Source organism: Drosophila innubila, chromosome X (assembly GCF_004354385.1).
Source record: "Drosophila innubila isolate TH190305 chromosome X, UK_Dinn_1.0, whole genome shotgun sequence".
NCBI classification, from domain to species: domain Eukaryota; kingdom Metazoa; phylum Arthropoda; class Insecta; order Diptera; family Drosophilidae; genus Drosophila; species Drosophila innubila.
In genome coordinates this window covers 2895623-2910260 of record NC_047626.1, presented here as the reverse complement: position 1 = coordinate 2910260, position 14638 = coordinate 2895623, and the positions used below count along the sequence as shown (strand labels likewise).

The 14638-nt window shown below is 34.2% G+C and overlaps 2 protein-coding genes across 4 annotated transcripts in view; one reads left to right on the top strand and one right to left on the bottom strand.

Moving 5' to 3' along the window:
- LOC117793283 (fasciclin-2) overlaps positions 1–13566 on the bottom strand; it is a 121412-nt gene extending 107846 nt beyond the window's left edge. For all 3 annotated transcript variants that reach the window (XM_034633568.1, XM_034633566.1, XM_034633567.1), the window contains exons 1-2: positions 13477–13566; positions 9047–9484 (exon numbers count right to left, since the gene is read on the bottom strand). In XM_034633568.1, the coding sequence (XP_034489459.1) occupies positions 9047–9122 (76 nt within the window). In that variant the 5' untranslated portion in view covers positions 9123–9484; positions 13477–13566. The remainder of the gene's footprint in view (positions 1–9046; positions 9485–13476) is intronic.
- LOC117793284 (mitochondrial import receptor subunit TOM40 homolog 1-like) lies at positions 211–7197 on the top strand. The gene is made up of 3 exons (XM_034633569.1): positions 211–483; positions 5835–7019; positions 7084–7197. Exon 2 carries the CDS (start codon positions 5891–5893, stop codon positions 7007–7009), a length of 1119 nt encoding a protein of 372 aa, XP_034489460.1. The 5' UTR covers positions 211–483; positions 5835–5890; the 3' UTR covers positions 7010–7019; positions 7084–7197.
- Positions 13567–14638: the final 1072 nt, after the last annotated feature.

The window sequence follows — 14638 nt, the reverse complement described above, 5'->3', positions numbered from 1 at the left end:
TGATTCTAAATTAAATTAGATTTTAAAACTGTTTTAATTAACTCGACTGATCTTGAAAAGATATTATAAATTTTTTTAAGACTATTCAAACAATGAAATTTAGCTAAAGTTAAAAAATAAAAGAAAGCAAAAAGATTGCCATCTAAATGAAGTACAAGCTTTCTTAACAGTCGCATCTTTAGAGCCGCTTAACGAGCCTCAACAAACTTGGCTTTGGCTAATGTTTCAAACAGATTAGACAGAGTTGAAAATTGGTGATAAAAACAACAAAAATCTAGCAATTTTTGTTATTTGTACAACAGATTTAAATGGGATTATTCAATGGAACAACTGCACTAAAACCAAACAGAGAAAAATCGTAAGAAAAAAAAAAATCCAAAAATTAAAAAAACAGAGTTAAAAATTTCAATCGACTTGTGGAAAGAAACATATATTTGGTAACAACATTTATTTTATCATAGCTTTACGGATATATATTTTTGGGTAAGTTGGGGAATAAATGTATGTATGTGTTTATGATATGGTATGTTAAATTACTTGAAGAGCTGTTTTAACATGTGGTTTATCATTTATTATAATTTTCCAAGACATTCTTTGCTGTTTGGGTATTTTTTATGAGCAACAACTGAATTTGTATTTAAAATTCATTCATCATACTTAAAAAAAAAAAGAGAGAGAGAAAAAAAAACAGACAGTTGCCCCTCGGGGCTGTGGGAAGTAAGGGGAGGGGAGTGGGGTGCCACAATGCAACAGCAAAACAATCCTTCATTTGTATTTTCCATGCATCTTTGTTGTTGCCTCTTTTCTCGCACTTCTTTGTGTTGTTGTTGTTGTTGTTGTTTGAGCTGAGCTGGTTTTATTTTTTATTTTATTTTCTTTTTTGGGATTTGGCTACTTATTGTTTTGTCTTTGTTGTTGTAATTCCGTTGGCATTATGCGGGTATTCATTTACCACGCCGTACTCAAGCCCCTATTTTTTACCCCTGCTTCCTCTGCTGCAGCTGCATTGCAATAGAGCAAAACTTGTTTAATGGCATCCAAAGAAGCTCCACAAGAGTTGGGAAAACGGGGAGGGGAAAATACTTGAAACTGACACAATCATTGGCATATTTTTTATTTTTATTTTTATTTTCATTTTCATTTTGAATTTGATTTTCTTTGTCTTGCTTGTTGCCACTAATTCACTTCTATTGTTGCCTTTCTCAGCTCATTATCAACTCAACTCGTGTCTGCAATTTTTTTGGTTGCCACAAACATTATTATTATAACACATGCGACGCTGCCACATTTTGTTGCACTTGAGCTTGAAATAATGTATAGAAAAGAAAAGCTAACGAGCTCTTGAAGGGCACAATCATTTGTTACACTTTTGAATATTATGCACAGAAAAAAAAAAAAAAGCAAATTATTCTAAAATAAAGCATAAATTTTGGATTTTAGATATGTATTTAGAATAAAAAAAATTATTCTAAAATAAAGCATAAATTTTGGATTTTAGATATGTATTTAGAATAATTATAATTATATTATTAGATTATTTGCGGATAAAATGGCAACAACTCAATATTAAAAAAGTAATTTAAATTTTAAAAATCTTTCCACAAATATTCCCAAGCAAAATCTTGCTTGAATCAAGTATATTCTATTTGATTTAAGAAAATCCGGTATAAGCATACTTTAGACACCACAGTGGACTTATTTCAAGCCGGATCTTGGATTATTTTTTTCTCTGTATAAGATTAAATAGTTGGAAATTAAAGTGTGCGATTAAGTTTCGCTTTCCTGCGGAAATATGAAAATTTTCTCTCTAAAAAGTTAACAAACTCGTTGATTAAATAGAGATGCCTAACAAATAATGTGAATAATCTAATAATATCATTGTCTGGCTCTTGGGAAAGCTTTGGAGTCAAGTTGAAGTGCCCCACGTTGGGCGCCATAACCTCTAAAAGTTGACTGCAGTGGGCGTAGTTCATTATATATGGCTGCTATCGGAGCTACTTACTCTCGTAATTAGCCTCCACATTTTTTTTTTTTTTTGGGGGGGTGAAGTGTAGGAGTGCAGGAGCGCATCGGGCATAATGCGGTTGCCCGCTGAGGCCGCGGCTCATTTGCAGTTAATTTATGGGGCTCTGGATAAAAAGGCAGATGGAGGACTGTGGCATGCAACAATGCTTGCTAATTATGCGCAAGTTTTTGGATCAACTTCCAACTAATTGTCTGTCAGTGTGGTCCCGCCTTTTCTTTACGTTTACTCCCCAAAAAAAAAGAGAGAGCAGTAAAATGAGCATAAGAATAAAGCCGAAGCCAAGTCAAGTGCAGACGAAAGTTATGCAAATATTATGTACGACTATATAGCGTACTTTTTATATAGAAAGCATCAAAGACGACAGATTGTGCAGCGTTATTCAGCTAATTATCAGGCTGAGTTAGTCGAGAGTTTAATCATGAGCTTCTTGAGTTATTCTACAACCCAAATCCAGCTCGAACATGTTGCATTTTATTCATGTTATTTTCTGCATCCCTATTTTTATTTTAATTAAAGCAAATGCGCTGCTTAAATCCAGCAACTGCACAATAAAAACAAAAGCAAAATCAAGACCCAAAACCAACAACAACAACAGTAATAATGTACAACAATAGACAATTGTCTGGCCCGGCTGTAGAGGGCGCCAGGGTGCGGGACTGGGAACTGGACTCTATATAAATGCCCTTTACTGTATTAAAATTAAAACGAGAAAGCTAAAGAGTTAGCTGCAAATTAACGACGTTTGAAATACACTGCTATTTAGGAAATATAATTAGTGTTTGATAGAAGAAAATGTTGGGAAAAGTAAAGTTTTTAATTTTGTATATATTCTGGAAAAACTGATATGATGTATGTGATCTCTTAGAAATCGGAATATACGGAATTAAGTAGCATCTGTACCAAGTTTCAGACAGAAATCTTTCTGTACAGCTGAGTTCATATAGATAGTTAGATGGTAGGAAATGCTAGAAAAACAAAGTTAAAGTATTTATTCATTCGAACTTATTGAATTGGGAATGTAATTAAATAAGTAACTACTGTATGAAGTTTAAGCACAAAAATCTTAACATAAAGTCGACTTCATATGGATAGTTTGAGGGGTTAAATGGTTAAAGTATTTGTTAGTTTCTGCTTGGAATAAAATACTTTTGACAGCAGCAACTATATAAATTTTCAGTAAGAAATCTTTGTCAAGAGTCGAGTTAGAAAGTGCAATAGCTATTAGCTTCAACAGGGCATAGCAACTTTAGCAGGGCATAGCGACAGACTAGACAGAGAGTGAGAGAGAGGGAGACAGGAAGAGATAAAGAGGAAGATGCTACTGAATTAAAATGAGGCATAGAAAGAACTGCAGGCGACACTGGTTAAAGTGGAAAGGGAAGAAAGGGAAGAGAGGAAAGAGAGGGGACTGGAGAGTGGCCATAAAAGACAAGTAACAATTCTTTTTCTACGCACGGCCAGACTTGCAACATAATTGGAATTTCCTTTTTCCTGTCCTTGCGCTCGGTTGCCGCTTTCAAGTGCTACAAAAGACAGGCTCAAGAGTTGTTGCCTCCAATGTTGCAAGCAGACAAGCAGGCAGCAGCTGCAACACTCACTCACAGTTGACCATAAGCTCTATGCAACAACAGCAACAACAAGTTCAACTGACTTCATCAAACTCTGTAACTTTGTCAAGAGATGCCTCAACCATTTTTCCCAGAAAATTCAAATATGTCGCATTGAGAGTTGACAGAGAAAGCGACTTATGTGCCGCTTCTGCAGCTTGTAGATTCTTCCACTCATTCTTTTGTCATGTTTCTTGTACTTTTTTGGGTGCCTCGTTTAGTTCAAGGGTTAAAGTGAATGGCCCCCCATTTGGTTAGCTAATAAGTAGTCGAGAATTCACTGGCATTCTTTTTTTTTAAATTTATTTTTTCGCTAATTAAAGCAAATTTAGCGCATGTTGCATGCCACGCCTATTGTGCCTCATTTAATCATTTGCTTTGTATTGGATTATTCTTGTCTCTCTCTCTCTCTGTGCAGCTTTCTCAGGCTTCCAGTGAAAGCTACACATAGAGTCGACCCGCAACTAATTAGAATTGTCTCTCACTCTAAGCTTGCCACACGGTGTGGCAGTGTCATCATTTAGCCGAGCAGAATGACACAGTCATACAAATAAAATATGAAACATTCTTGTGACTCAGCGAAGGTTAAAAGTGCTGCTTGCAACATCAATTGCGGCTATATGCGGCATGATGACAACCCTGCCGCCTACTTCTTTCTCTTCTCCGCTTCGAAACTCACAGAGAACACAGCTTAAGAGTCTAGAAAATAAGTCAAACATGTTCACAAAAAAAAAAAATGAAAGAATTGTTGCGTTAATTAATTTCATTTAGCTTTCTTCAGTTGCATATTCCCTGCAAATGCAGCAAGTGGGGTCTGCTGGCAGCATTTTTAATTAGCATAAAATTGTTATGAATACATATTTGTGAATAGCTTTGTCTAAAAAGATAAAACAGGGCTTGAAACCATTTGTAAGTCAATTTTTTGTTTTTATCCACCTTTTTATAATTTTTATTATCTAGTTTTTACTAATTTTTGCACAATTAATGCCCGGATTTGAATGTTTATCTGCAGCTTAACTTCTTAGCTCTATACTCCGAAAATTTTCCTAGAATCGCACCATAAACAAAAAAGTTATACAGTTAAATGTCAAATTCTTGTGTCTAATTTCTTGTTAAGAAACAGAAAAGGTATCCGCAAGTTTAGCATTCTCACATAGAACACTCTTACTTGTTGTTGAACTTGGGGTACAGTCAGATTCGGTAGCGGTATAATTCTTTGCTGCCCCGTTGTTTGACCGCGTAGAAAGGTTAGACGCGACAGAAGACAACGATGACGATTAAAAAAAAAAAAGAACATGAAAACACACAATAAAAAGTGGTTCGACAAATTAAGCGGATGTGGTAATTGCTCAACGTTTTCTTGCTTTCTTGGCTTCTTTTCAAGTTTCTTTTTTTTTTTTTTTGGTAAACTGTGGGAATAGAATTGGGTGTGGGATTTTTTTCGGATTTATTCAGTAGTTCAGTGGGGTAATTGGCGAATCAAGTTTACTCACAGAACTTTTTAAAACAGTTTTAAATATAATACATTTTTTGGTATATTCAACATTTATTCTGTGATTTTTAATGAAGAATTAAAATTAAATTATTATTTGAGAATTTTTTAATTGAGATGAAAAAATAGGAGTTATAATTAATTGAATTTTATTTTGACTTAACATATATGCGACTTTCTTTTTTTGATTTTACTATACAATTTTATTGTGCAGATACCAAAAGTAATTTTTTAATTTTTATAATAAAAATTGATAGCCAAAAACTAAAAATATAAAAGAAAAATAGAGCTGATTTCTTTTTATCAGTGTAATTCTATGATTTTTAAAGGGAAGTTAAAACTTAATTATTATTATTAATGATTTTTTAACTCATTATTTTTATTTTAAAAATTTTTATCTTTTTTTAAATCAGATGAAAAATAAGAGTAATGAATAATTGAATTTTATTTTGATTTAACATATGTGCGACTTTCTTTTTATGATTTTAGAATACTTTATTATTGTACAGATACCAAAAGTAATTTTTTAATTTTTTTAATAAAAATTGATAGCTAAAAACTAAAAATATAAAAAAAATTGAGCTGATTAAATTTTATTAGAGTAATTCAATGATTTTTAAAGAAAAGTTGAAACTTAGTTTTTATTTTCAATGATTTTTTAACTCATTATTTTTATATTAAAAATTTGTATCTTGCCTGCTTTCAACAGCAAACAGATAGCAGAAACAGAGACAGAAGAGAAAGAGAGAGAGACAGATAGTAGTAATGGGCAATGTACAGACAGAAATGCAGTCGAAAAAGAGACAGAAGTTGGATAAGAATAGAATCTACCGATTCCTAGGCATAAGTATGGCCAATGAGGGAGATGGTTATGAAATGAAAGGCGAACGCTTCAAAATTCAACGGAATCCGGAACGAGAGTTACAAATGGAATCGTCAGCCACGAATTCAGCGATGAAGACCCGTTCCGTTGCGGTTGCACTACCAGCGTTGAGTTTACGGCCGGAGAGCTTGGGAAATCCGGGAACAGTGGCAGAGTTGCATCGTCGCTGTCACGACATGTTGCCGCAAACATTTGACGGATTCCGGCTGAATGTTAGCCGGCATCTAAGCCATAATGTGGCAGTTGGACATGCGCTGCAATTGGGCCAGAAATCGCAGTTGGCCAACTGTCAGTTCAATGTCAGCTATATGGGCGAAACGTTGCACGAACTGAGCGGCGAGGCATATCCCATGATAATTGCTGAAGTGGATGCCAAGGGCAATTTAAGCGGCACTTTAATGCATTTCATAACGCCACGTTTGCGGGCCAAGTTGACGGCAACAGTGCTCGACTCGCAGCTGCAGAGTTCACGGCTATTTCTTGATTATTTTGGCAATAGCTGCACCTGCACGTGTGTGCTGAGCAACATGAATGTGCAACAGGAGATGGGTGTGCTTGTGGCATCCTATTTGCAGCAGGTGACGCCACAATTGGCCCTCGGCGTTGACTTCATCTATCAGCGCGAGGATATTGTGCCCGGCGGACAGGCGGCTTTACTTACCGCCGTGGCGCGCTATCATCAGGACAATCGCCTCTGGTCGGCCATGTTGAGTTTACAGGCATTGGAATTGTGCTACACGCAAATCTATGGCAAGTGCCTCGGTGCGAGTGTACAGCTGCGAGCGAATATATTGAAACGTCAGGCGATATCACGCCTCTGCTATCACTGCTATATACCCAAAATGGAATTCAGCTTTCGCGGTGGCATCGATACTCGCGGCGTTATTAGCGCCGTCTGCGAAAGACGGCTCGAACCGTTGCCGGTACTCTTGCAGCTCAGCGGCAAGTTGAATCATCTAACCAATCGCTTTCGTTTCGGCCTCGGTCTTGTCATCGGCTAACACAACGACTGTAAGTCACCTTTTTTTTTCACTTGACTCTTTCATTTCAAATTCCTTTTTCTTCTTTGCTCTAGGACCTTTGGGAATGCGCAAGGATTTATGAAAGACCTGACTGGCGATGCCCTCAAAGTATAATCAATTGTTAAACTCTCTTTGTTGTTCTAATATATATTCCTGTTCAAGTATTTAGTTGCTCAATTTATTTAATTTTCAAGTTTATTTCATACAAAAATTGCATGATCTTTCAAGTTATGTTAAAGTTCAATGCGAATTACTTGCAATAAATAAGTAAAAATAAAAATCTTTGACCTGACTGACTGACTGATATCATTGTGCAGCCCAAGCCATAAGTCGTACTAGTCTGACATGTTGACACAACATAGCCAAGACAAATTCTTAGTGAGTTAAGACGGCGTTTTGGAAAATTCGACCTGCAAGTGCGTTTAATTCGAGGTTAAAGTTCGCATTTACATTTGCATTTATATAAAGATGATGCCGAAGTGGCGGAGAGAATGTGTGTTAGACTCAGGCGCAAGAGTTCGACGGTTCAGGCAAGATACTATTTTTTAAATTGATTTTACAAAACTTGCAGTTGAAGAACGAAATAAATAGAACATACTCTTAATATTTGTTTATTAAAAAACCGCAATCAAATACAAAGTACAATTAAATATATTTGCTAGTGAATAAATAAAGTAAATGAATAGAAATATGTTCCTAATCTTCCAAGTAATATGCATGCCAACCAACTACTCATTATGAGTAGTTTCAAATGCATTCATTTCATTTATACTGCAATAAAAGTATATTCTAGAAAATATACTTGTTACAAAGTCCCGTTTAAATATTATATCAAAACTGAAGGTCACATTAGCATTCTAGAAACCTAGAAGTAAATCCCATTAGATAATCTCTGCAGTTGAGAGCCCAACAAATTTCGTAACATTTGTATCTTTATCTGTCGCATTTGCTACGACAAATATTTGTGCTTGAATTCATTTTTATTTAACGAGTGCAGAAAGTCAAGTGTAGACGTGAAATCTACAGATTCAATGGTAAGATAAAGCATTAAGTTTGTCCAAATGACTTGGAACAAAATGGTACAATCGTAATTCCGCATTGCGTAATCGCTAAATACTATTTACAATATTTGCTCTCATCTTCATCTCGGTTTCTATTTCAGTTTATGGCTTCGCATGGCTATAAACATTTTCTCAAACTAGACTCAAGTGTAAATATTGACACAATGAGCATGAAAAAAATTGCGATAAGGATGTGTTGTTAGGCTCGAGATTGGGAATGGAATCGTTTTTATTTCTTACTATTTACTTTGCGTTATGTCGGTTTTTAAGGTTAATAGTAACTTGTATCATATAACATTTATTTGCATAAATATTCTTTAGTTATCGCGAGCTAGTTTGTTGTTATCAGGAACCTTAACGGTTATAATTTTAAAGTTGAAAATTTGATAGCAAGAATTTTTTGATGATTTTTATCATAAAAATAAATTTTAAGTTAAACTTTTTGATGAACAAAAATGTTTTAAGTTAATAACAACATTTTAATTTTTATTTAAAAGCCACAGAATAACCCTTTTTGAAAACTTTTATTAAATAAATCAAAAATGGAAATTCTTTTCAATTTTCAAAATTAAAATTCTTAAATTTATATTTTTGATTTTTATGATAAAAATTTGTAATAAGAGTTGTATTATGATTTAGACATATAAATTGAAATGTAGATATTATTTGCAATCCCTGCATCTAATGTTTATTTGCATATATTCTTTAAACATGCCAAACTATGATAGTTCTTTGTTATTCTATGGTTTTTTATGATTCGAAAACTCATGGACTCATTTATGCAGAATTTTGAAATTTTTAGAGCAATTTACGTTTAATGATGGCAAAGACTGAGGCATTACAACTTCATTTTCATATTTAGCATTGCCCGCTCGTGTCTAATTATAAAATGCGAAAATGTTCGCATTCGGAAAAATGTGAAGAAAATTGCAGTGGGGCAATTGAATACACTCACCTATAGTCAAACAGCTGCAGAGTGCCACATAGAGTGTGGCGAGTAGAAATACTCGCTGCCTTTGCAGTTGGCCCATTTTTCCACTTCTTGTTTTCTTTGTTTTCTGTGTTGTGTTTGTGTTTGTTTTGGCTTTTCTTGCTATTTTCTTGTCGTTCACTTTTCGCACAATAAACACAGCAACAATTCAATTGTATTTGCCTCTCTTCACTTCACTTTACTTAACTTTTCTTTTTGTTTGTTTCACCGTCACACAATAAAAAAAAATGTATAAAAAATTTTTGCTGTTTGCTTTAATGTGATTTTAATTCTTCTGTAATTTGCACACTATTTTGACACATACACTTGACGCAATTAGCGAGAGCAATTCAACGAGTGCGATAAAAAAGAGTTGTAGCCAAATTGCGGCTAGTTTTCAGTTTATTTTGTGGTGCTTGGCATCTGAAATGAGACAGAAATGTATGGCATTTGGTTAGTATTTAGCTTAAATAAATAGTTTTAGCTTAATTAATAAGTAACGAGTAGCGAGTCACGCGCAGCGAATAAACAGCTTTCTTTTAACCCGAACATATAGTCTCAAGCATTAATGTTGATTCGTTAAGCTGAGCTTTACTTTTGTCAAGTAAATACGGCGAGTAACTTGTAACGAGTAACGAGTAAACAATCAACTAATAAGCATAATTTAATAACGACAAACTGCAGCTAGATAATACAACTCTACGTCAAGCTGAGTGAAAATTAGACATGCGAAACCAACGAGTGACTTGTAACGAGTGCCTAAAACCAACGAGTCAGCTAAAAAGTATTAAAGCCAAACGATTTTTGACAGTTTTATCACAGTCACAATGTTTTTAAAACCACAAAAATTAGCTTACAACAATAAATGAGTGTGTTCAAAACTAACAAGTAACTTCACTTAGTAACGAGTGGCTGCAAATTATGACTATACTTGTCAAAACTGTAAAGATGACAAAATACTTGGGCTACTTACTAACAAAGTACACAAAAATATCCAACGAGTAACGAGTGTAGAAAAAAATAACGAGTAAGCTAAACAACCCAATAAAAAGACTAACGAGTTGACTAGAAAAAGCTGTAAAAACCCAACAAAATACTGACAAACTATTTTCAAACACATTAAACAACAAATTTTAACGAGTGAATGAATGAAAAACTAACGAGTAAGCTGAACAAATTACGAGAAGACTTGACAAATCTGTAAAAGTGACAAAATAAAAATTATATAAACTATTTCAACAAATTTAACAACAAATTGCTTTGAGTAACGAGTGTGTGTCGAAAACTAACGAGTAAGCCGAACAACTTTTCTGAGTGGTTTAAACTCTTAAAACTCGGAAAATTGAATTTAGCGTTTACAAGTTGCAACTGAGAAGTCGGAGCCACAGCTCGTTAAAATGTCAAATGTTGGCCTTTATGTTTTTGCCAGACACTAAACCGAGAACAAGAACCGAGAGGATAAAGAAGAAGAAGAACAACAATAAAGAACGCTAAGAACGCATCGCATTTTAGGGGCAAAGCGTCACACACGAGCGATTTTGTTAGCGAGAGTTTTAGCTTGACTGGAACTTGAACTGAAACTGGCCAACAAAAAGCGGCAACAGCGAAAAAAAAAAATTAAATAACTTGTCTCTGAATAAGTTGAATGGCGATTAAAAGTGTAGAGTGTATATGTGGATGTGTGTGTGTGTGTGTGTGTGTGAGTCACATTTGCGCTACGGCTTTGTCTTTTCTGCCTCTTTTGCCTTTTGCATTCTTAAGTTGGTAGCATAAGTACACTTGAAAAAAAATATAGATTTCCGTGCTTAGACTGAAATTTAATTCAAAATAACTGACAGAGTTCAGAATTTCCAACACTGTTAACAATTACCATAAATAAAGTTCGAAGTTTGATAGCCTGAAAATAAAATGTGATTTTATTGAAATACTTTAAGTAGGTTTTTGAGATTAATTCAACTCTTCAAAAAATCGAAAGTTTGAATACAAAAAAATCTTGTAAGTACTTATTCCACATTAAAGCACACACTGATCTATATACTAAAAATAACAAAAATAAATATCATTTACTAATGATATTTTTTCTACTTTAAATTAGGTGTCTTTAAGCACACCTTTGGGTCGCTAAAACCAGTTGAGAATTCGAATGAGCTAAAATGCTAAAAATGTATCCCAAAATGTAATTTTTTCTAGTACGAAAAATTATTATTTTTAAGTTCATTTCAATCTTAAAAGCATCTATTTAAAGTACTTAAAAATCGTTGTATAATTTAATATAAGAAAACTCCGATGTTTTTTAGTGTATCTCAACCAAACTCACCGATTATATATATGACTTGATATTTTAAATTCCGACAAAGTTGTTCTAAAATCGGACTACTATATCATATAGCTGTCATAGGAAAGTTGAGGCAGAATTTTAAATGTGTTATACTTAATTCCATAATTTTAGTAGACAACAATCTTAAAATTGTAAGAAGAAAACGCTTTAAATTGAAGTACGATAATTTAACTTTTTTTTCTGAGTGTACAGTAAAACCTGCTGTGGCTGCCACATGTGCGTTGACTGCTTGCCACTTAGTCAGTTTTGTAACGGAAATTGCTGCGCTGTCTGCAGTCGAAACACGTCGAGTTACAGATACTCAGATATTAAGATACAAAGATACTCACACACACACAGATACAGATACAGCGGGAAGCGCGCGCTCACACGCATACTTAAATAGCAACAAAAAAAAAAAAGAATGAACGAAAACTGAACAAAAACAAACATTTATATATTTTCCCCCTGTTTTGTTTTGTTATTTAATATATTTTATGCACAACGGCCTACGCTTGATATTTCCAATAATTCTTCTTTTATTTTGTTCATTGTTGATGCTTATCGTGCAGGTAGCTAATTGTGTGTGTGTGTGTGTGTGTGTGAGTAGAACAGCAAAGTCACTTTTAAGCAGTGCTGACAACTTTTTAGAGATCGAAAAATAGCTGAATTTGACAGGAAAAGCAGATTAAAGAACAGGGTAAAATAAAGAGTCAAAGATTGAAGCAAACAAGAAACCATTGTTTTTTGATGTCAAAAAAAACTTTGAGAGATTTGACAAAGTTAAATATTTATTAAATTGAATATAAATGCATAAAAAATATGTTTGAAAATATTAAATCTCCGACATTTTAGGACACCAACATTTCGAACGGTTGTTTTCAAAAACATTTCTCTAGAGAATTCTGGAACACACCTGACTAGTATCATTTTTGCACTTTTTCTAGCAAACGATCTTTGCGTAGCCATAAAATAGCTGAATAGGCAACACTGTTTAGCATAAGCGTAGCGTTGTGCGCACAGCTTTCAGAGAGAGAGCGCCAAAGGTGCATAGGTGCAAAGAGCGAGAGCGAGCGTCAGCGCCAAATTGAAGAGAGCGCACATTTTGTTTGCATTTGTAACTTTTGTTGCTGTTGTTGATATCGCTATTTGACATTTCGTAACTGCTTAACGATAAGCAGCGCAACTGACTCATTCTCTCTCTCTCTCTCTACCTGCCGCTCTCTTTGACTCGCTCCTGTTTTGTGTGTCTCAGAATTGCATTGTCTATGCAAGTGTCCTTGGAAGTTGCAAGCGGGAATTTGAGTTGGAATTGGAATTGGAATTACAACTGCAACATCAACAGGTTCCAAAGGCTGCCACAGCAACAAAGCAGTAAACAAACAACAACACTTGCCCACTGTACTTTAAATACACTTCAAATTAATCAATACTTAGAACCTTGAAAAGTAACGACCCAAAAAAAAATAAGAAACTTTTTTTCCACAAATTGAAACAACTACAAAAAACAAATCAACTCCTTTTCCAACTGGAAAACAGCGTAAAGTTTCCAATTGTTCAATATATTTTTATTATTGTTTTCAACATTTCTTTTACTGTTCAACTTTTGTGGATGGCCATAGATTTTTAGTGCTCACTGTGCGTTTTATTAACGCGTTAACGACAACTATAAAAACAACAACAACAATAAACTGGGCGTCATTTTTTCAAGCGGCTTAAAACCAGTTTTTTTTTTATATTTGTTTTTCTTTTTGCTTTTTCATTGCATTTGTTTTTGCTTGTATTTATTTTAAAATTTCATTTCTTTTTAGTTGCACTTTATTTTTTCTCTTTTGTTTATAACTTATAACTTTATATTAATAACAAATTCTTGTGAATTTTTAGCGCACGTGACTCAGAGTATTTAAAAAAAAACAACAAAAAAGCAAAAAATCCAAAATTATTTTTCATATTTTATTTATTTTAGTCACACGCGTTTTTTTAGCTCTTCTTTATTTTTAACTGCAACAACAACAAAAATTTTAGCGCCGAAAGTATTTACATATATTTACTAAATATATACAGAGATAGAAAAAATAAATAACAACAAATATATTACCAATATTTAACTGTCACACACACATATATAAATATGTATAATTTGCACAGCGAGTGCGAGCGAGAAGGCAGCAACGTGCTACGCAAACGTTAAGAACTCGCGTTGTTGTTGTGCTGTGTTACCAACAGACAGTTAACAACAATTAATTTACGTGACTCAAGAGACGCCAATAATGAAAACACACACACAGACACACACACGACGGCAGAGAGCAGACGCGTCCGTTCGCCACGACAAATGAAATGAGAATGAATTGTACGCTCTCTCGATGGCAACAACAGACAACGGAAAACAGAAACACAACGCAGACACAGACACAGAGCGCGGTCGAATGGCTTAACAACATGCGCCTGGCAACATGGTCGACAGCAGCATGTGTATACGCATGCAAGCATGTTTATAAGCAGCGGCTGCGTTTCGATGTTGCCGGCGAATAAATGTTGTCGGTGAAAGAGGAAGGCAGAATTTTAACAGTGGTGTTTGACTAATTGAAATGTCAGACACACTAAATTACTAAAAATTATTATTTATTTCTGGATCATGTTTAATTTATTTATAAAAACATACTCTTGCATTTCTATACACATGCAAGCATGTTTACAAGCAGTGTACCCAATCAAGCAGCAACAATGCCTACGTTTCGATGTTGCCAGCCAATAAATGTTGCCAGTGAGAGAGAAATGCAGAATTTCAGCAATTTAAATTGCACAGTGCAATTTGACTAAATAAAATGATATAATTAACAAATATTCATTCATTAATTTAATCATTTATTATTACATTTTATTTAACTAACTATGCATCTATACACGAAAGCATGTTTACAAGCAGTGTACCCAAGCAAGCTGCAGCAATGTTGCTTTGCCGCCGTTTCGATGTTGCCGCCATATAAATGTTGCCACCATACAAATGTTGCCAATGAGAGAGGAATGCAGAATATCAACAGTCGTTAACAATTTGAAATGCACAGTGGAGTTTGGGTAAATGAAATGTTTTTGGCTTTTAAAAACTCAGTTTATATTTATAAATTTTATTTAATTTAATTCATAAACTTGGAACTTAGGAATATATATTGAATTGTGTTTCTTCTTAAAAATTGGATAAACTCTCACTTAATTGTTGAATTCGTGTAATATCAAAATATATTCCTACTGCCAGAATT

What these genes read in the sequence shown, in the direction of transcription:
- LOC117793284 (XM_034633569.1), top strand. Translation starts at nt 5,891, where the DNA reads ATGGGCAATGTACAGACAGAAATGCAGTCGAAAAAGAGACAGAAGTTG.